General features: G+C 41.0%; 1 protein-coding gene across 1 annotated transcript in view; it reads left to right on the plus strand.

Moving 5' to 3' along the window:
- The first annotated feature begins 944 nt into the window (after positions 1-944).
- Positions 945-23742, plus strand: part of LOC139406771 (rhophilin-1-like) — a 61338-nt gene continuing 38540 nt past the window's right edge. Inside the window, exons 1-4 of the mRNA XM_071149795.1 lie at positions 945-1156; positions 1415-1508; positions 13131-13246; positions 19382-19510. Of these exons, the coding sequence (XP_071005896.1) occupies positions 1128-1156; positions 1415-1508; positions 13131-13246; positions 19382-19510 (368 nt within the window). The 5' untranslated portion in view covers positions 945-1127. The remainder of the gene's footprint in view (positions 1157-1414; positions 1509-13130; positions 13247-19381; positions 19511-23742) is intronic.

The following is a 23742-nucleotide window of genomic DNA, read 5'->3' on the forward strand; positions in this document are numbered from 1 at the left end:
ATTTGAAGAAGAAAAAAATACAACAAATGATGAGGAGCTACCTGAAACTGCTATATGTGAAGTATTGAAACTTACGCATGATTTTAGAGTAGAGTAATAATACTGGACATCCAGCACGGATGCAGGTAGAAATAAAACATTGGCTAGCTTTGCATAGAAGCCTCTACCACTGGGCCCCAAGAACGGCTCCTTGTTTTGGGTGGAGTGTCATAGTTTTTACATCTAATACAACTCACCACAGTAATTCATAATTTCAAGCATCCTAGTCTTAACCATGGTCCTAACCAACCAAATCAATCCCTAACTTTTGAGACCTGTTTAAGGTTTGCAGAATGGACGAAGCCTTGGCGATTGTTTAGTTTAGTTCAGTTCAAGATAGATAGATTTGGTTGGTTAGGACCATGGTTAAGACTAGGATGCTTGAAATTATGGTGATTTGTATTAGTTGCAAAAACTATGACACTCCTTTACCCAAAACAAGGAGGCATCCCTACAGTGTAAAAAATAAGAAAAAACTATCCAATGTCATTGTGCGAAATATATTTTATTTTGTTTTTGTATTGTTAAAGTAATATTATTTGATGGACTATACTGTTTTTATTTTTTAGGCAATATATAGTTAATCTTTGGTTTAGGTCCCTAAATTACGAAATTTCCAAAACCTATCCATATCCTTTCGTGGCCCCTCGTGATTCCATTCAGTGAATTCTTTCAGAGTTGCTTACTACTCCAGGCTTTCCTTTCCTCTATGGCTCGGCGTTGTTATGGGCAACTATAATTCCAAAATGTTGTCACCGCCCATGGGATTCACAATTGGACAGTGTTAGTTGTCATCAAGATAAATATAATATTCCGATTCGTCGACATTAACGTCAATCAATAGGAGTGCTATTGTCATTGGCTATTTTTCATGTATATGTACCGCCTCCTGGAATAGGACCACGCCGCAAGTTTTTTCTCTTCAAGGGTTTGGTGAGTAGAGGTGAACGATCTTGCGGAACAGATAGTAGTTGTTTTGCTCTGGTTATTTTTCTCACTACCCATCCACCGCAAGAGACCTTGGCCTGTGGACATTTGTAATTACAAAAGTATTGGTTCAACAAGTTGCCTACTAGCATCCTGGCTTGATGAGGATGGCAGAAGAACCTGCGACAAGGCAAGTGTGCATATTTGATGTCTAGTTGTGTGGTACAATGTCTGGTGAGTTAATGCTAAACAAACTGCTAACCAGAACGAGCTCATCCATTCAGTCCCAGTTCACTTATTTCTAGTTTCAATGTAGTTCAAACACGGTATGCTCGCTAAATAAATACCGTGGCAATAACTGGTAGTAGGTGTGGCTAGGGTAGAACGGGAAAAGTGCTGTTTTTTTTATTCTGTTTAAATGAACGGCCTTTGGGGATTCCTATTATAGAGAGCCGGAGATGTCTGACGCTGGCTCGGACGAAGAGCTGGAGCTTCCCGCACCGATGATGGAGCAGGGGAGTCACGACGGGAGTATCAGAAAGGTGAGCAGTACGCAGTTGTGGCTAGAAAAACACGATACTGTACCAACACACGTTTATATTGAAGTACATGTTCCATTGGGACGTGTATCTGTTATGAACAGGACAATACTATTTTGGCCTAATTGTCAGTTTCATATTGCATACAGCTTAGGTGTTCCACATTATCAATACCATATGAAATGCACCGTAAAGTTATTTAGAATTGACACGCATTACATACACGAAGTTTAATTACTGAACTGATTACATATTCATTGAGGGCTGTATTGGTCCTGCATTGAGTTGCCATTATGGGGGGGTAGATTGTAGCAGGATGCTGTCCAGGGGGAGATATTGTACTGATGGGATGTTGCTGGGAGAGCCAGGTTACTCCGTTCCACCACCTGCTGTCCCCTGGCTGGGGGTACACTTATAAAATATGTTATTTAGCACATCCCTGTGTCTTGTTAGGGATGGCACATGTGAACTTTTAACACAATCACTGTGTTGGCACAACATGATTTGTGTAATTTTCTTTCAACTCGTTTTGTGTCAGGTCATGCAATTAATGTGTTAAAAGCTGAAAACCATACAACACACCCTAGATGTATTTGATTATTGAAGGATCGCATTGCTGCTCTGAAGTCATCATGCATCTAGGAGAGCTGGGTCTGAGCTAAGGCTGGAGCTAGGGGGTTGTAGCATGACTATGGCTGAGCTGGATACCGGAGGCAGGGGGTTGAAGCATGGCTAGGCTAGCACCTTAATCCCTACAAGCACTCTGAGGATTACTGAGCGCACACTCACAGAACAAACATCTCACTAAGAGAGAGGGATGAAGGGAGGGGGAGAGTGAAGTAGAGGAGAGGGAAATAAGGTGAGGGAAAAGGGAGAAGGTTGGCTTGCCTGTGAGAGGAAGAGAGAAAAAGGGAGGAATAAGGAGAGTTTCTCATTATGGCCTTTCCTTCCATGTTGTGGTCTGTTTCTTCCTTGTTTCTTTGTACTGTATGAGTAAGAGCCTAGTCAGATGGCTTTAAGGACAAACACACCATGCAGATGACCAGTTAAAAGCAGCGTGTGGCTGTCCTATCGCCTCTGACCACAGAACATCAGCCGTAATTGTATTTTAATTTCCTGACAATTGTTGGCCTACATGTTGACGACGTGTACAGTGCATTCAGAAAGTGTTCAGACCTCTTGACTTTTCCCACATTTTGTTATGTTACAACTGGGGATGCACAATATATAGGAATCAGCCGATATTAGCTAAAAATGCCAACATCGGTATCGGCCCGATGTTTAGTTTAACGCCGATGTGCAAAACAGTAATAAGCTTCACAACATACTATGGAACGCCATTTTGGTCTTGGCGTGTCAAAAAGATACACGTCAAATATAATTTTGACAATAACACTGTTGGACGAGTTAAATAATATTTTAATTTCACACGTCAAATAATTATATTATTTAATGTTGTGTGTTCTGAATTTGCACATGCAAGCCAAGCGCCACCACTACTATAAGTTGCAATGTCAAAGCTGTACAAAAAAAAATCGCAAACAAGCAAACACCGGCCACGAACGATGTGTTTACAATACCGCGTTGGTAATAAAACATTATTTGTTCGACCGCAACTTCTGGGGTAGCTAGCTAGCTAAAGCTTGGTACCTAGCTAGCACCAATACAACCAGCCTGAAAACAATGACCAGTAGAAACTGCAGTCATTGTCCTTATTCTTAGCAATGATTTAGGAATCCTTGTGTGTAAGTACTAGCTAGGTAGCCACTTGTTGTTCCCCTATTGAAATCGAACTTCAGTTAATGAAAATAAATTGCTAGCCAGCTACTTAACCCTGTTGCCCAAAGCTAACGTTATAAGCGGCCAGCTAGCTTCATCTGGCTAGTGATGCTCGACCAGACCGAGTTATGTGGTGAGAAGCTAGCCACAATAAGTATTAGGCGCATTAGTGGAATTTGCTGTTTGGCTTCAAAATAAAATTACCTATTTGAAAGTGATGCAGAAGGTTACAATTGGTGGAATCATGCCATATTTAGACTAGAGAATGTTATACAAGGTTGGAATATGAAATGTGGTATCAGTCTACTCGGTGACACCCACAGAATGCAACTGTGAAGAGTTTACGCAAATATTAGCGTTGTAGCTCTTATCGCGGGACTGACTGTGAAATCACCTCCCCAGTCAGCCTATTGTGTGTATTGACATTCATATTGCACTGTACAGCTTTACCTAAGGATTGGGGATCAATGAAATGGGGTATCAGTCTACTCAATACCCAATATATTTTATCCCACTGTCTTCCTGAGAGTTATCAGACTCAAACATCCACTCTGTATTGTTTTTCCTCTGGAATAGTGTTCAATACACATAGGTTGACAGTAAATGTGGCTCAATTCAGTTGTTTCAGAGTCCCGCAATAAGAACTATGATGCTAATGTTCTCTGGGTGTCACTGAGTAAACTGATACCCCATGTCATTGATCCACAATCCATAGGTAAGGCTGTACAGTGAAATAAGTATGCAATTCTAAAGTGTAATCCATCCAGTGTGATTTCAGATTTGTCAAATTAACACTTTTTGTTGATTTTATATAACATTCCAACCTCGTTTAGTATGATCTATTCAATAATGGCATAATTCTACTATTTGTATTAATTTGCATCAGTCAATGACACTTATTTTGAAGGCTAACCTCAAAGTCCATTATTGTGGCTAATCCTTATTGTGGCTAGCTTCACATAGATGTGTCCGACCACCATTAATCAACTAAGAACTGTCTTATAAATTACTGTTATTTTAGATGACACCTAGTTATATATTTAGCTAGCTAACTATAGCTACTGGAACAGATGTCATTTTTCTATGTTTTTTTTGGGAAGAACATTGTTTGCATCCCTGAGCCAGATAGTTCTTTTTTTTTTTTTTGACCAGCACTGTAGGTACAAGAGACATCTTTACCAGCATCATAGCATACGTATCGATGATTCGTTGTGATATGAAATACGAATGATAGTGTAATCAATGTGTAATAACTATGTAAAAAATATAATAAATGCGTTAAATAATTATGTGACGTGCAGTAGGGATGAAACGGTTACCGGTTTCACGATAAACCATGGTAAAATACCCGACGGTTAATATTAGGTTCAAATTTTAATTTATCATGAAAACTCATGGTAAATACTGTCCAGCATCAACCAAAGTTAGCAACAGTCTGACGCAGGTGCAGCATGCAATGCAGGTTTTGCTTTGTGTGAAAACATGGCAGAAGGCAGTGACAGCGCTCAGGAGATTTTCTTTTCAGAATTTTAAGAGGACCAAATCTGAAGTGTGGTCGTATTTTAGGTTTTACAAGAGTGGTGAGGGAAACTTAATCGAAGATGGTTACCCTGTCTTAGATATACAGTGCCTTGCGAAAGTATTCGGCCCCCTTGAACTTTGCGACCTTTTGCCACATTTCAGGCTTCAAACATAAAGATATAAAACTGTATTTTTTTGTGAAGAATCAACAACAAGTGGGACACAATCATGAAGTGGAACGACATTTATTGGATATTTCAAACTTTTTTAACAAATCAAAAACTGAAAAATTGGGCGTGCAAAATTATTCAGCCCCTTTACTTTCAGTGCAGCAAACTCTCTCCAGAAGTTCAGTGAGGATCTCTGAATGATCCAATGTTGACCTAAATGACTAATGATGATAAATACAATCCACCTGTGTGTAATCAAGTCTCCGTATAAATGCACCTTCACTGTGATAGTCTCAGAGGTCCGTTAAAAGCGCAGAGAGCATCATGAAGAACAAGCAACACACCAGGCAGGTCCGAGATACTGTTGTGAAGAAGTTTAAAGCCGGATTTGGATACAAAAAGATTTCCCAAGCTTTAAACATCCCAAGGAGCACTGTGCAAGCGATAATATATAAATGGAAGGAGTATCAGACCACTGCAAATCTACCAAGACCTGGCCGTCCCTCTAAACTTTCAGCTCATACAAGGAGAAGACTGATCAGAGATGCAGCCAAGAGGCCCATGATCACTCTGGATGAACTGCAGAGATCTACAGCTGAGGTGGGAGACTCTGTCCATAGGACAACAATCAGTCGTATATTGCACAAATCTGGCCTTTATGGAAGAGTGGCAAGAAGAAAGCCATTTCTTAAAGATATCCATAAAAAGTGTTGTTTAAAGTTTGCCACAAGCCACCTGAGAGACACCAAACATGTGGAAGAAGATGCTCTGGTCAGATGAAACCAAAATTGAACTTTTTGGCAACAATGCAAAACGTTATGTTTGGCGTAAAAGCAACACAGCTCATCACCCTGAACACACCATCCCCACTGTCAAACATGGTGGTGGCAGCATCATGGCTTGGGCCTGCTTTTCTTTAGCAGGGACAGGGAAGATGGTTAAAATTGATGGGAAAATGGATGGAGCCAAATACAGGACCATTCTGGAAGAAAACCTGATGGAGTCTGCAAAAGACCTGAGACTGGGACGGAGATTTGTCTTCCAACAAGACAATGATCCAAAACATAAAGCAAAATCTACAATGGAATGGTTCAAAAATAAACATATCCAGGTGTTAGAATGGCCAAGTCAAAGTCCAGACCTGAATCCAATCGAGAATCTGTGGAAAGAACTGAAAACTGCTCTTCACAAATGCTCTCCATCCAACCTCACTGAGCTCGAGCTGTTTTGCAAGGAGGAATGGGAAAAAATTTCAGTCTCTCGATGTGCAAAACTGATAGAGACATACCCCAAGCGACTTACAGCTGTAATCACAGCAAAAGGTGGCGCTACAAAGTATTAACTTAAGGGGGCTGAATAATTTTGCACGCCCAATTTTTCAGTTTTTGATTTGTTAAAAAAGTTTGAAATATCCAATAAATGTCGTTCCACTTCATGATTGTGTCCCACTTGTTGTTGATTCTTCACAAAAAAATACAGTTTTATATCTTTATGTTTGAAGCCTGAAATGTGGCAAAAGGTCGCAAAGTTCAAGGGGGCCGAATACTTTCGCAAGGCACTGTATATATATATATATATATATATATATATATCGCTGCGAAAGGGGGCATCACTTCAAATCTCTTGAGTCATCTTCATGACCACCACCCACTACTTTATAACGAATGCAATCTAAGTTTACTTTTAGCTCAATGCATGATGTGGGTACTTCGAAATGGGGGACAATTTCATGGTTTGTCTGTCTAACTTGCTAATAGCTTGTAAATAATTTAAACTGAAGCTTTGTATTACATACTCTTGTTAAAACACTACACGTTCTGCTGCTGTATGCGTCGTGTGCAGACTCTTCGCCCATTGCACACAATAACACGTTATGCAGTTTAGTCACCCAACCAGCATTATTTTGTTTATTTAAAATACGTCAGTCGTCGACTTGGTTGTAAAAGTGTTCCAACAGGAGAAACACTATATATGCATATACAAGACTCCGGTATTTATGTCAATTATTTGGCTCGTTGCAATTACTATCACTGTCTTAAGACTCATTTGTATTTATGTAAATTGTGCATGGGGTCATTGCATATACTCAAACGCAACACAGAATATTGTGTGTGTGATGTAGTAGTAAATAATACATTTGCTATTCCCTTGTTTACAGAGTGGGTGTGCAGCAGGCAAACCTAGTAATGCTACTGGTCACTTACAGTTGTGACACACTCGAGCAATCATTTAAAAGGCAGTCTACTTATGCACCCACATCAAAAACCTCACTGCAGCCATTTTATATTACATTGCAAAGGACATGATGCCATTTCAAAATGTTGAGGGCCTGGCTTTTTGAGACTGATGAAGGTTGCCATGCCTCACAACAAAGTGCCATCGCAATTTTTTTTTTCCAAGAATGAAATCCCAAACCTGTACAACCAAGTTAAAGCTACATCAGCTTCACTATCCATTACCTCACCCCAGACTGGCAACTGGAATAAAACTGCCTGGAAACTGTTCTTCCCAGACGATTACTCTGCTCACAAGAGTTTTTTGAGAATGTGGGGGATCAACAAGAAATGAATGGTCTGTATAACCAGACAACGCAACAAACATGATCAAGGCTTTTGACGAGTTCCCAGATCTGTGGCTTGGGTGCTTGGGCCATAATCTGAACCTGGCCATCTCAAAGGTTCTTAAAATTCAGAGAGTTGACAGCAGTCAAGGCCTGCCATCTGGTCCAAGGCTTCTCACGGAGCTGGAAGAGGGGAGAACTGAGAGAAGCAAGCTGCCCTCAACATGCCACAGAAGGCTGTAATCCATGATGCGGTGACCCTATGGGGATCTACACACAAGATGCTTTAGCGTTTCATCAGCCAGGCTGTGCGACACTGGCTGGAGAAAGGGGAACATGGCATCTGATGCCGACAAGTGTCATGGAGCAGCTGTGCCAGCTCCTTGAACCTCTGAGTAAGTTTACAGATGCACTTGCCTCAGAGACATGAGTGACACTGTCGGCCATCAAGCCTGTCCTGGACCACATCACCCGTGATGTTCTGGTGGAAAAGGATATGGAGCCATCCCTGACCAAGGAGACGAAAAGGGTAATGAGAGAAGACCTTAATAGATACAGAAAAAGCAAAGAGAGTCGTGCACATTACTTGTTTCATTGACCCCCCCACTTCAAAATGAGCTTTTTAGATGAGCCTGAGGCTGCAAAAGTTGACACTGACAGCTGTGTCCAGGAGGCCTTGAAGCTGGCAGCTGCACAAGTCAGGGAAGGACCATAAAGCACGAGCACCACCAACACCCCCACAGCAGCATCGGAAGGGAAAGGCCTGGCTGGGTTGCTGCAAAAGATTACCTCAAGGCAGCAGAGAGGTGAAGAGGGTCAGATGCTGACCACCCCAGAAGACCGAGTGAAAGAAGAGAACAAGGATCCACTGGTGTGGTGGTTGGGGCCATGAATCAGACCTGCCTCACCTTGCCAGGATGCTTTTGTGCATCCCAGCAACCAACGTGCCATCGGAGAGAGTGTTCAGTACCAGTGGGCACATTTTAACAATACTGCGATAATACTGATCACGTGATAATTTTGGTCATTATGATCGTGATATTACATTTTCATACCGTTTCATCTCTAATGAGCAGTCATATTCGGGTCCTGGTTGGTCACATCAAATAGTGTTATTTGACGTGCATCTTTTTTGACACGCAAAGACCCAAACGGTGTTAACGACTGAACAAATGAACAATTAAACGGCACAGCAAGTAAGTGAAAGAAATAGGTTTTCGATGTATGTTTTACTGGTAATGGGAACATGCGTAAATGGCAACAAAATAACTTTGGTCAGTGTGGTGTGTGTGTTATTTATAATGACGGCCTACCCTGGCCAAACCCGGACTACGCTGGGCTAATTGTGCGCCGCCCTATGGGACTCCCAATCACGGTCAGATAGACCTTAGACAGCTGTGTCAGTGTGTGGGTGTGTAAACTATTTAACTGTACTAGAATGCTTAAATGGCAGCAACATTTTTTTATATCGGTATTGTTTTTTTGGGGCAAGGAACGTATTGGCCAGAAATGTAATGATGGTGCATCACTAGTTACAACCTTATTGTAAAATGTATTACATTGTTTCCCCCCTCATCAATCTACAGTCGGTACACCATAATGACAAAGCAAAAACAGGTTTTTGGAATTTTTTGCAAATGTCTTAAAAATAAGACTGAAATAACACAGACATAAGTATTCAAACTTTACTCAGAACTTTGTTGAAGCATCTTTTTTAGCAATTACAGCCTCGAGTCTTCTTCGGTATGACTTTACAAGCTTGGCACACCTGTATTTGGAAGTTTCTCCCATTCTTCTCTGCAGATCCTCTCAAGCTCTGTCAGGTTGTATGGGGAGCGTCACTGCACAGCTATTTTCAGGTCTTTCCAGAGATGTTCGATCGGGTTCAAGTCCGGGCTCTGGCTCGGCCACTCAACGACATTCAGAGACTTGTCTTGAAGCCACTCCTGTATTGTCATGGCTTTGTGCTTAGGGTCGTTGTCCTATTGGAAGGTGTACTTTCGCCGCAGTCTATGGTCCTGAGCACTCTGGAGCAGGTTTTCATCAAGGATGATCAATGGAAACAAGCAAAGGGTCTGAATACTTATGTAAATAAGCTATTTATTTTTAATACATTTGCAAAAACTGTCATTATGGGGTATTGTGTGTAGATTGATGAGGAAAAATATGTATTTAATACATTTTAGAATAAGGCTGTAATGCAACAATGTGGGAAAAGTCAAGGGGTCTGAATACTTTGAATGCAAGTCTTGTACTTCAGTTATCAGACTCCAGTGGAATCAATGTCTAACTGTACCTGTAGCATTGGCATATGCAGTGGTGGAAAATGTACACAATTGTCATACTTGCGTAAAAGTAAAGATACCTCAATAGAAAATGACTCAAGTGAAAGTCACCCAGTAAAATAGTACTTGAGTAAAAGTCTAAAAGTATTTGGTTTTAAATATACTGTACTTAAGTATCAAAAGTAAATGTAATTGCAAAAATATACTTAAGTATCGAAGGTAAAAGTATAAATCACTTTAAATTGCTTATATTATCCTCTTTGGGCTGAGATCCCGTTAACAGGATCCATATGACAACAGCCAGTGAAAGTGCAGGGCGCCAAATTCAAAACAACAGAAATTTCATCATTAAAATTCCTCAAACATACAAGTTTTTCACACCATTTTCAAAGATACTCTTCTTGTTAATCCAAACCACAGTGTCCGATTTCAAATAGGCTTTACGGCAAAAGCACCACAAACGATTGTTAGGTCAGAGCCAAGTCACAGAAAAACACAGCCATTTTTCCAGCCTAAGAGAGCATGAAGGCTGTTGGTCTAAAGTGGAGGAGTCCTATCCTCACAATCACACCCATTGGCTGTGCTGCTCATTCATTGAATCTGCTTCTCAAGGACGACATGGCACTAAAAACAGTGGATACACTCTACAAGAGAGCCAAGGAAATGGTTAGGTATGTGAAGGGTCATCAAGTTATAGCAGTGTTATGTTCTTATTTTTCAGAGTAAATAACTCATGGACACTAGAGAAGCTTAACCAAGTTGAATTCTTCCCAAAGGGTCGTTACAGCTGTAATTCAGACAAAGACATGGCTCCCCCGTGGTGGTATTCATACCCCACTTTCCTCCTTATCTCTAAACATTGCATCATTCTTGCTACGCAGGGAACTAAGTGATATGAGCCATCAACGGTTTCTCCCCTTATCAATACTGTCACATGCAATTGTTTCCCCTGCACTCCCCCCTCTTGTCTCTTGTGTAACTAATGTTCCTATACTCTGAGTATAACAATGTTCAAAGTTTGCTGCTGTTGGATTCTGGGAGTAATCTACCTCACCAAGCAAAGTGAGAAGAATAAAGAGCACCACATTGAAGCAGCCCAGCAACACCCATTGAGGTGGTGTTGCCATCATGTTTGACAGTCTCCTGGAAGGGAAGGGGTCTCTCCAAGAAATGGCCATATCAGTCTGCCGATATGGACAACCCATCAAGAGGATCCTTCTGGATTATGTATTTTGGGAGAGAGTGGTAAGCATCCTGAAACTCCTGAAACCTATAGCAGTAGGATTGAGGGAGACAATGCCATCCTGTCTGATGTTCAGACTCTGCTTGCAGATGTAATAATAAATCCATACTGCCCTTCCCACTTCACTGTTGCTCCAAGCAGAGGAAACTGCAGTTCTGAAGCCCATACACGCCACATCGTACATGTTGGACCCCAAGTATGCTGGCAAGAGCATCCTGTCTGGTGCAGGGATCAACAAGGCCTATGGTGTCATCACCACCGTGTCTCGCCACCTTGGCCTGGATGAGGGCACAGTTCTTGGCAGCCTGGCGAAGTACACTTCCAAGCAAGGGCTTTGGGAGGGAGATGCAATATGGCAGTCGTGCCAACATATCTCAGCCACTTGGTGGAAGGGACTTTGGAGATCTGAGGCTCTTTCCCCTGTTGCCTCCATAATCTTCCAAATCCCGTCTCCGAGCGTAACTGGTCTTTGTTTGGGAACGCACTCACCAAAGCACGCAACAGGCTGACCAATAGAAGGGTTGAAAAATGTGTGGCCAACTGGGCAAATTTGAGGCTTTTTGAGCCTGACAACAAGCCATCCTCAACAAGGTTGGAAAGTGACAGTGAAGATGATGTTCAAGAGGTGGACATTTAGGAGGTCCAGGGAGAAGACAGTCTAGAAACTAAAGCTTTGGTTATCATTTTACAGATATTTGTTAATGTTTTTGGGAGATGTGATGGATCATTCAATATTCCCTTTTGTTTAGTGGAGAGTCAAAATCATTTAATTAAAGTTAAATTTGTAACTAAAGTGTTTTTTTTCTATTGGAAGGATTTAATCATTTGCATTTATGTCTACTTATAAGGTAAAAGGTTTGTCTCCATATGATAGTGGTTAGGATTCGGCGCTCTCATCGCCGCAGCCCGGGTTCGATTCCCGGTCAGGGAACTGCTCTTTTGGGGCGGCAGGGTAGCCTAGTGGTTAGAGCTTTGGACTAGTAACCGGAAGGTTGCAAGTTCAGACCCCCTGAACAGGCAGTTAACCCACTGTTCCTAGGCTGTCATTGAAAATAAGAATTTGTTCTTAACTGACTTGCCTAGTTAAATAAATATGGTAAATATATCCAATGCAAAAAACAACCACATTTTAAATGGTATTAATAGGCATATTTCCATTTATTCCCGTTAATTCCCACGGAAAGTTTCCACCTCCTGAATATTTCCCAAAATGTGTAATCCTAGTCACTAGTACAGTCCTGATCTAGGTCTAAACTTGATCTCATAGCAGCACCCCATAACCAGTGATCGCACACTTTTTTTAATTAAATTTTTTTAAACTCTTCCCAGCTTCATGTGTCTTCTAAGCTGTGATCTCAGAGCCCTTTTGAGCCTTTCCATTAGTGTGCTCTGCATAATCATGGATCATATGGTCTACTCCTTTCCTCAGTTCCAGATCATATGTGAAGGTGTAGGGCTTGTAACTGAATACCACCTGTAGAGGCACAGAGCCACACCTTGAGTTGATCACATGACATGGTGGGGTGACGAAGTTACACTATTAAAAAGAGCATTGGTAACTTTTGGTGTGTGTGTGGTAGGCAAAGGTCAGGTGTAAGAGGTCTTCAAGTCTCCTCTGTTCTGTAGACCATGACGTCTAAGGACTTATCTCACAGCAGGCTACCGACCGAGATCTTCTGGGGCTTGGTCTCCTGGCAACCATCACCACAGAGAGCCAACTACATTGACAACAGGATATTTGATCCTAACTGTGATGGAGGCAGGTGGTCTTAGTCACCCATACTTAATCAGGGAGGGAAGCTAACCAGGTGCTAAGGTGTATGTCTCCCTCAGTCAGGTGTATCTGTGACAGGTTTGTGTAATGTACTGAATAGTCCGTCAACCCCTACCTGTTCGGCTTGGAATACTCTTCTTTACGTACAGTTTGTTTATTATACACTAATATTCAAAGGCATGTGAACTACACATAGGGTTTAGACACAAGCAAGAGGAGATGGACATATGTTGTGTTCTAGCATGTTACACATTAACCACAATCTCTCTTACAATCCCACTCTTTCTCTCCAGGGTTGTGATCCCTGTTCCCAGACCCAACGCAGTAAGCTGCAGCACCGTAGAGCTCGTATCAACCAGCAGATAAACAAGGAGATGAGGATGAGGGCCGGGGCTGAAAACCTCTTCAGGTGAGCTGGGGTGGGGGTGGGGGCAGGGTCAGGGGTGAGGGAAGGGACAGGTCATTGTACAAGTGGTCGAATACTGTCTCTGCTCCTGTGTGTACACAGCTCTGCGGGGCATCCACTCCCTCCCCTCCCCTGTGGTGGAAATGGGAACCCCAAGCCCTACTACCTGTGGAAACGTTGAGCTCTATCATATACAAACACTAGCAGATGGAAATACACAACTATTTTAGGGTATATTGGGAGCACCTCCAAACCCCACACCATCCTGTTTTTATCACTATTTATCCCATGGTGTGTGGGTTTTGTGTATTGCCATTCCACAGGTTTGATGCCTGTTATTTTCCACCTTCATTTTTCAAGTGTATTTTGTCAGAAGTGTAAATCTCACACACACACACTTTGACCTGTGCTGAACTTGAACAGTTATAATACAGCCTGTTATCGTTCTCTCCTTTTAAAGTAATTTGGGTTTTTTTTTTCCCAGAAAAGTAGCTGGTGGCAGGACATCAAAGCTGAGCTAGGTTTTTAAAGTGCATCAAACCAAACCATCTCAAGAGCATTAGCATAATTTTGATCCTCTCCCTCTCTGCCTTTTCTTCTCTCCCCCAACTCTTATTTCATCAAGTTTATCCTACACTTATTAGTAATGTTTGAGCCACTGAAGGACATGGTGTATTGGATTGGTCTGAGTGGTATAATAGGACACTGTCTCTCTTTTAACATATATATTCATCTGAGAGGAGGAGATGATGATGAGTAGGACGTACTTATAGCAGTGTGCTTTATTCTTTAGTCATTATCTAATAAGATAAACACCTAGAACAACATCAAGCTAGTTGAAAGAACCATTTCTCCCCTGTTTGTGTGTCAACCCTCCCTCTTACTATTTTTCTTTCTTGCCTGACGTAATTAGGTTTTGAGAAAGATGGCAAGTAAGATTAAGATTAGTCATCGAATGAGTAGATATTTCATGCACCCTGTATCCTGTTCACCAGCGTTTTCATGGTCGAGTCATGGTCAACAGGGTTGATTCAGGCTAGGACATGAATCACATTGTCGTACTTGTGAATATGCAGCTTGACTTGAGAGAGAGAACCATTAAAAAAGGGAGTACTAGGGGATGGGGGTAATAACACCCACCAGCAACACCCAGCCCTTCCCCCATTTTTGGGACTAGGTCACAGAGACAAATAGACCCCCAGTCAGCCACCAATCAACAGGCTTTGTGTCCCGCTGCTGCATCTTTCCCTTTCCATTCCCAGGCAGAAAGAAGGATTCCCAGGGAGGGCAGCTGTTGTAGGAATCTCATTGCTGATTGTAAGACCAGGCTTTAGTTCAGTGGGTTAACACATAGTATTTTGGCATCATGCAGGAAACTACGGTTCAATGCCAGTCGGACAAACGTGTGTGTCGGGATATCCCAGACATAAAAAAAAAAAAAAAAAACTGTTGAACTAAAGTCATCTGTCCTTTCGACCAATTTATTTTTCCATATATAATCAACTATATGCAAATATATACATATTTTTCCATACATAATCAACTAAATATGCATTGAGCTTGTCTGATGCTTTAAGTTCACTGTTTTGATGAAATAAGACCCAAATGACTCAAGGGAGCCAGAGATCAAGATACCATCCTCATCCTGCTCCAACTGGCTTTTGCCATTACTCTCCTGAAGTTGCCGGTAATAGGCTACACAAGGAGCCAATGTAGCTTACCATTTCTACTGATCTTCGTCCCAGTTATGGTTTTCATTTGCACATTTTCATGGAACCGTTTAATTTAATTTATAATAATGTCTTCTCAAAATCATTGTCGTGGTTAATCAAAATTCTATCCAAATCTAAATGATAAACCTGAAAAGTAACTTTATTTCCATTGCCAACTATGTAAAAATACCCTATAAAACCAACAAATAAAAACATTGCTGCCTGCAGGTAGAACATATCCTGAAAAAAATGAAATATCCTATGTATGGTTTGTCTGCAACAAACTTGAAACATTGTATAAAATATTAACTTCAGTCTGACCTGAAGCTCCTTGCAACATTGTATAACATATTCTGGGCCCCAGAGTTTCCATGCCAGTGAGTGAGTAGGCCTATTTTATGACATTTCCACTGGATCAGAGCATGACATTTTTCCCTTTCACGCTGAGTGGTTATCGAAAGGGAGAGAGCTGGAAAGATTTTTCGAATGCATTGAGGAATTGTCATTCACAATGGATTTAAAAACAGGCTTGCTGTTTGAGGTGAAGAAAACATTACTTTGAGAAGTTCCACAGCTTATCAGTGGTGGTGCATTAAGTCAATCAGAAATACTATCAGATCCCCAAATGGGCATTTATAGGCCTACTTCTATGCGTGCGTGTCCTTACTCAACATTGACAGGAGCGCTCCAAACAAAAGACTACTAAATTAACAAAACTCGTAAATGAAATAAACCAAGTCTAGCATAAGTTGTGCGCTCTGAAAACATGTATTATTTTACCTTTTTTTTTTTACATTCTAGAATATTAGCGATGACAACAAAACTATGAAATAACACATGGGAATCATGTAGTAACCAAAAAGTGCTAAACAAAATCTAAATATATTTGAGATTCTTCAAAGTAGCAACCCTTTGCCTTGATGAGCTTTGCACACTCTTGGCATTCTCTCAATCAGCTTCATGAGGTAGTCAGTCACCTGTAATGCATTTCGATTAACAGGTGTGCCTTGTTAAAAGTTAATTTGTGGAATTTATTTCCTTAATGCATTTGAGCCAATCAGTTGTGGTGACAAGGTAGGGGTTGTATACAGAAGATCAAGTCCATATTGTGGCAAGAACAGCTCAAATAAGCAAAGAGAAATGACAGTCCATTACTTTGAGACATGAAGGTCAGTCAGTATGGAAAATGTCAAGAACTTTGAACGTTTCTTCAAGTGCAGTCACAAAAACAATTAAGCGCTATGATGAAACTGACTCATGAGGACAGCCACAGGAAAGGAAGACTGCAGAGGATAAGTTCATTCGAGTTAACTACACCTCAGATTGCAGCCCAGATAAATGTTTCAGAGTTCAAGTAACAGACATCTCAACATCAACTGTTCAGAGAAGACTGCGTGAATCGGGCCTTCATGGTCGAGGTGTGTGGGTGCTTTGTTGGTGGCACTTTCTGTGATTTATTTAGAATTCAAGGCACACTTAACCAGCATGGCTACCACATCATTCTGCAGTGATACGTCATCCCATATGGTTTGCGTTTAGTGGGACTATCACTTATTTATTTTTTGGTTACTACATGATTCCATATGTGCTATTTCATGGTTTTGATGTCTTCACTATTATTCTACGATGTAGAAAATAAGAAATCCTTGAATGGGTGTGTCAACTTTTGACTGGTACTTTATGGCACACGACACACCCCTCTTAAACAGTGCATTTGGAAAGTTCAGACCCCTTGACTCTTTCCACATTTTGTTAAGTTACAGCCTTAATCTAAAATGTATTAAATAAAATAATCAATCTACACACTATACCCCATAATTAAAAATCAAGAACAGGTTTAGACATTTTTGCAAATGTATTACAAATAAAAAAAATACATTTACATAAGTATTCAGACACGTTGCTATGAGACTAAATTGAGCTCCGGTGCATCCTGTTACCATTAATCAATTGATTGGACTTGTGTGCCTTTCCAAATCAACTGTCCATGTAAGGTCCCATAGTTGACAGCAAAACCCAAGCCATGAGGTTGAAGGAATTGTCCGTAGAGCTCCGAGACAGGATTGTCGGCAGATCTGGGGAAGGTACCAAAACATTTCTGCAGCATTGAATGTCCCCAAGAACAATGACCGCCATCATTCTTAAATGGAAGACGTTTGGAACCACCAAGACTCTTCCTAGAGCTGGCCACCCGGCCGAACTGAGCAATCGGGGGAGAAGGGCCTTGGTCAGGGGGATGATCGAGAACCCAATGTTCACTCTGACAGCACTCCATAGTTCCTCTGTGGAGATGGGAGAACCTTCCAGAAGGACAACCATCTCTGGAGCACTCCATCAATCAGGCTCTTATGGTGGAGTGGCCAGACAGAAGCCAATCCTCAGTAAAAGGCTCATGACAGCTGCTTGAGGTTTGCCAAAGGCACCTAAAGGACTCTCAGACCATGAGAAACAGGATTCCATGGTCTGATAATCTTAATTTCAACTTTTTTGGTCTGAATGGCAAGCGTCATGTCTGGACAAAACCTGGCGCCATCCCTACAGTGAAGAATGGTGTGGCAGCATCATGCTGTGGAGATGTTTTTTAGCGGCAGGTACTGGGAGACTAGTCCGGATCAAGGAAAAGATTAACGGCGCAAAGTACATGATAACATGCTCAGGGCCTCAGACTGGGGCTTCCAACAGGACAACAACGACCCTAACAACACAGCCACAGGAGTGGCTTCGGGACAAGTGTCAATGTCCTTTTGTGGCCCAGAAAGTGCCCGGATTTGAACCCGATCGAACATCTCTGGAGAGACCTGAAAATAGCTGTGCAGCGACGCTCCCCATCCAACCTGACAGAGTTTTTTTATTTTACCTTTATTTAACCAGGCAAGTCAGTTTAAGAATAAATTCTTATTTTCAATGACGGCCTAGGAACAGTGGGTTAACTGCCTGTTCAGGGGCAGAACGACAGATTTGTACCTTGTCAGCTCGGGGGTTTGAACTTGCAATCTTCCGGTTACTAGTCCAACGCTCTAGGCTACCCTGCCGTTTGAGAGGATCTGCAGAGAAGAATGGGATGAACTCTCCAAATACAGGTGTGCCAAGCTTGTAAAGTCATACCCAAGAAGACTCGAGGCTGTAATTGCTGCCAAAGGTGCTTCAACAATGTACTGAGTAAAGTGTCTGAATACTTATGTAAATCTGATATTTCAGTTTTATTTTTAATAAATGTGCAGATTGAGGGAAAAAAAGTAAGAATCAATTTTAGAACAAGGGTAATGTTACAAAATGTGGAACAATTCAAGGGGTCTGAACACTTTCCGAATTGGGGGGGGGGGGGTGTATTTTATTAATTTATTTGCTACTGCTCGACTAAAAACCATCTTGGTCGACCAACAGCCTGTAGACCAGTCGAATAATTGGGGTCAGCTCTAATCTCATTAGAGCTTCATATTATGTGCTGTCATGCTAACAGGCCAGTGTGTTATCTACTTTGGGAAAGGAATTCTAGTGAGGAAGACTGCGAGTCTAATCCTATAGGGGATGACATCACTCAGTTCGTTACTGGAAGTCCGAGCAGTACAGGGGATTTTACTGGGGGTGGTGTGACCGTGACTTAACTGAAGTGATGAGCACACACAGGCCCTTATATTTTTTTCTAGAGTAAAACAACAGTTATGTGACTCACTCAACACAGACACACATTATACACTGGTGGTATCAGACAGTTTAGCAGCAATACTTGGTTGTTTCTGTTGTAGATCATGCGTGGAAGCGTGTGTGTGTGTGTGTGAGAGAGAGAGAGAAGTGGGATACATGGCAAGCCACTAAAGCTAACCATAATCAGATTGAAACTGGCTTGTCCTGGAGAGAGAGAGACGTGCATGTTTTTGGGGTGGGGTGAGGAGGGTAGGAGGTCTGATGTGGGATTAGCCTGTGGGGGGCAGGGGGAAAGAGAGTCACAGATGCGTGCTTCAAGGTGTGTGTGTAAGGACGGGTTGTTTAAATGTTATTGATAACCTTATAATTAGGGGACAAGTCACCTGCAGTAGGTATGTTTGACTCGCTCTTGTTGATTCCTAATACTCTTTTGGAAAAGGGAATAGCTATCTCCCCAAGTTATTACAGAATTGGGTTGAGTGGGTTCCTCTTGACTGTGTGTATTGGGCGTAATAGTAAAAAATCAAGTATGTGTACTGTAATTGGGTTGTGTGCTGTGTTATGTCCCAATATGCTTGGGGCCCCAGAAAGGGAAGTAGAAGGAGGCCCTTTTCTCAGTAAATACAGGATGTATGAGCTACTGTACATCCATTCAGAACTATGTCGAACCGGATTGAGCTGGATAAAGATCACAAGGTGACGATGAAGAGCGACTCGTGGTCTCGTTAGTACATCCTATTTCAGGTAGGGTGTCTCATATGAATGTATTTGTGTGTTGCAGAGCCACCACTAACAACAAAGTGAAGGAGACTGTGGCTCTAGAGCTGAGCTTTGTCAACTCCAACCTGCAGCTACTGAAGGAAGAACTAGAGGAGCTCAACAGCAGTATGGAGGTCTATCAGACAGAGAGGTAACACACACTGAGGTGGAGGGTGTGAACACTCAATGCGCCGATGTCCTATTTGCTTTAATTATAGCCTAATGAGAGTGGCCTGGTATGCTAGTAATGAGGCGCTAGTAATCCAGCCCAGCTGAAGCTCAGGGTCACAAGTGGTGCAAATCCTTTGATTTAGACTCATTACAGTTTTTGTTCAGTCGCTTTGGTGCAAAACTCAAAACAGATCATCAAAAAGGTAGTCGTTTCAAAACTAAGCACATTTTCAATTGACTAAGTACAACACACAATCAGTCACTTTTTCACCAAACGTAAGTGTTTCATCAAGGAATACATGTTTCGCATTGCAATAGATGTTCATATAAAGTAATTGCCTTTCACAATACATTGCTCACATTATATTTTTCTATTCTTAAGACATTTTACTATTTCTTAATCCGACTGCTATTAATTGCTGTTCAATTGAACGTTAGAATGGGAAAAACAAGTGACTTTGAGCATGGTATGTCTTGCCTAGTTAAATAAAGGTTAAACTATATATATATATATATTTTATGATTGTTGGTGCTAGGCACGCCGGTTCCAGTGTCTCAAAAGGCCTGCCTCCTAAGATTTTCACGCACAACAGTGTCTAGAGAACGGCGCGACAAACTAAAAACATCCCATCAGCGATAGTCCTGTGGGCAAAAACAGCTAGTTGATGAGGGGTCGAAGGAGAATGGCAAGAATCATGCAAGCTAACAGGCGGGCCCCAAACAGGCAACATAACGACACAGTACAACAGTGGTGTGCAGAACGGCATCTCGGGAACACAAGTTGTTGGTCCTTGTCAAGGATGGGCTGTTGCAGGAGATGACTACAATGAGTTCCACTCGTATCATCTAAAAACAAGAAGAAGCGGCTCCGGTGCGCACGCGATCACTAACACTGGACAATTGAGTTGAAAAACATTCCCTGGACCGACAAATCATGGTTCCTGTTACATCATGATGCCAGAGTCAGGATTTGGCGTTAGCAGCATTAGTCCATTGCCCCATCATGCCTGGTGTCAACGGTACAGGCTGGTTGCGGTGGTGTTGGGAATGTTTTCCTGGCACAAGTTAGGTCCCTTGATACCAGTTGAGGAAAGTTTCAATGCCACACCTTAGAATACATGCCCTGAAGAATTCCGGCTGTTCTGGAGGCAAAGGGGTTTGTCCCGGTACTAAACTCAGCAAAAAAAGAAACGTCCCTTTTTCAGGACCCTGTCTTTCAAAGATAATTGGTAAAAATCCAAATAACGTCAGATCTTCATTGTAAAGGGTTTAAACACTGTTTCCCATGCTAGTTCAATGAACCATAAACAATTAACTTTAGGGCTATGGGATTGATATGACAACAGCCAGTGAAAGTGCAGAGCACCAAATTCAAACAACAGAAATCTCATAATTAAAATTCCTCAAACATACATGTATCATATACCATTTTTAAAGGTAATCTTGTTGTTAATCCCACCAAAGTGTCCAATTTCAAATATGCTTTACAGCGAAAGCACCACAAACGATTGTTAGGTCACCGCCAAGTCACAGAAAAATTCAGCCATTTTTCCAGCCAAAGAGAAGAGTCACAAAGAGCAAATATAGATAAAATGAATCACTAACCTTTGATTTTCATCAGATGACAGTCATAGAACTTCATGTTACACAATACATATGTTCGATAAAGTGCATATTTATATAAAATAAATCTCAGTATACATTGGCGCGTAATGTTCACTAGTTCCAAAAACATTGCAGAGAGTCACATCATTTTACAGAAGTACTCATTATAAATGTCGACGATAAATACAATTGTTAGACATGGAAATATAGATGCACTTCTCCTTAAAGGACAATAACACCCCCCAAAAAAATTATTTTTCCAAAACCTTAAAAATTATCTGTGGTTTAAGCATTGTTGTGTTTAGAACATAACATCTATTTATACAAATAAATGTTAAAAAATAAAAGTGAATTTGAAAGTGAAAATCTCTAGGAAAACTCATAAATGCCTTTCATTCAGGCGGCCATTTTGGGAATTCTTGGCAAAATTTGAGTATACTCACTTCTCCAGACACCACTGGATAGGGCCGATTTGAAAGACAGCAGTCACACACAGCATGATGTTAAAGGATAAGCAATCCATTCAGTGGGCATAAGTCAACAAGTCCCAATCATATGAATACAAAAACACAGCCATTAGTCTAAGCATTTCCAAATCGAAATGTACAATTTATTACTTCCCATTGCATAGAACATTTCACATTTAGCACACACAGTAACCGGTGGTCTAAAGTTTAAATACAACACTGTTTCAGGTATTTTGAAAGAGATATCTAACAGCAAGCAAGCTGCAATAACAAACACAGTTCCACTCACCAGATCATTTGAAACGTCTTGTTGAAAGTTATTCTTTAAAAGGGAGAAACTAACAAATTTAGCAACAACATCCTCTTCGATAACACCTTCTGCAAATTAGCCTAAAACAAAAGTTGTTGCACAGTGACCTGTTGGCCTTCTAGAAGGCAGAAGTTTTTGTAAAAACGGTCCCACTTATTACAAGTCAAAATGTGATTGGTTGATTCTACTGTCACTCCAATTTTTTTGCCCTAATATAGTTGAATGGCAGAGGCCTTCCATCTAGCTTCTGATGGTCGAGCCAATGGCTGACTTGGCTAGCTAGATTTATCTCCCCAGAGACCACCAAAGAAAAATCCTGATTGGATATTTATTTTCTCTGCAGCGTTAACTCTTTCCTTTCCAACAAAAACTGAAGCTATTTAAAAAAAACAACAACATGTAATCGCTATCATTGAAAATAAGAATAGATTTAGAATTATTATAATGATTTTATAATTCCTTAGCCCTTCTCTGAAGGCATAGAAGGCCCGCATTGTTCCCCACTGTTTTGGTGGGTAATAATTTGTAGATTGGCTCTATTTGCCCACCGCATGTATTTTGCCCACCGCATGTATGTATAAAGAATCCATATTATCTTCTGAAATAAGAACACGGAAATACTGGATATTTTGCTCTTATTATGGTGGCGAATTGACAAAATTACAATCATGGTATCATTGGACTTGCATTTTTCTGGTCTTGGACTCTCTCGTCACGCTCTTAGTCTTGAATTGGTCTCACTTTAGGCGGTCTCGAACACAGCACTGTTATTGCCTAATGTGATAACAGCGTAATGTACTGTGGCATAATACATTCACAGTGCAATTTTTAAATATGTATCTTAAATGTCTTGCTATTGGATTAACTGGTTCTTAGGATAACTAAATTGAGAAGATGAAATTTGTTGTGTTTTGGTGATTTAAACCAATGTACTCAGTGTATACCAATGTATATTTCACAGTAAACTTACATTTTTGATCAATGGTTTTGTGATGAAAGATGTCTACGAACAAAATGTATGCACAATTAAAAGCTATGAATGTAAGAGTGGCTGCGTTACAGTAGTGCTGAGCGACTAGTACTTTTTGAGGCCGATTCGGTTCCATTAGTAAAAAAAAACAATCATGGTTTTCGGTTTCAATTAAAAACATTTGAAATGCATTATGAAAAATTGACAGTCAAATTATTTTAGAGCTTTTTAATAGGAATTCCAAAGCCAACATTCGATTGCTAAAACATTGAAAATTATTCCATTGTCTCTGTCAGGTCCACATTTTGTAAACCTCAACAGAAAAATGGGAAATTACTATGAAAAAAATACTATTTCAATTGTGTATAGTTGACTTTTATTATTTTTATTTTCATCGCATCTCTGCTGAGGCAGTAGCAGCTAGCCAACCAGACAATGTTATCTGTGCTCACCATACTGTACAGTCTTTAGTCATGCTTTTTAGCTACGCTAGCCTGCCTAAGTATGCTGCAGAGCTGTCTGACGAAATAATTTGACTAGTTTTTCAAAGTACAATATATACAAAGTATGTGGACGCCCCCTCAAATTTGTGGATTCGGATATTTCAGCCACATCCGTTGCTGACAAGTGTATAAAATCGAGCACACAGCCATGCAATCTCCATAGACAAACATTAGCTGTAGAATGGCCTTACTGAAGAGCTCAGTGACTTTCAAAGTCAGACCGTCATAGGATGCCACCTTTCCAAAAAGTCAGTTTGTCAAATGTCTGCCCTGCAACTGTAAGTGCTGTTATTTTGAAGTGGAAATGTCTAGGAGCAACAACGGCTCCGCTGTAAAGTGGTAGGCCACACAAGCTCA

Source organism: Oncorhynchus clarkii, chromosome 4, assembly GCF_045791955.1.
Source record: "Oncorhynchus clarkii lewisi isolate Uvic-CL-2024 chromosome 4, UVic_Ocla_1.0, whole genome shotgun sequence".
NCBI classification, from domain to species: Eukaryota; Metazoa; Chordata; class Actinopteri; order Salmoniformes; family Salmonidae; genus Oncorhynchus; species Oncorhynchus clarkii.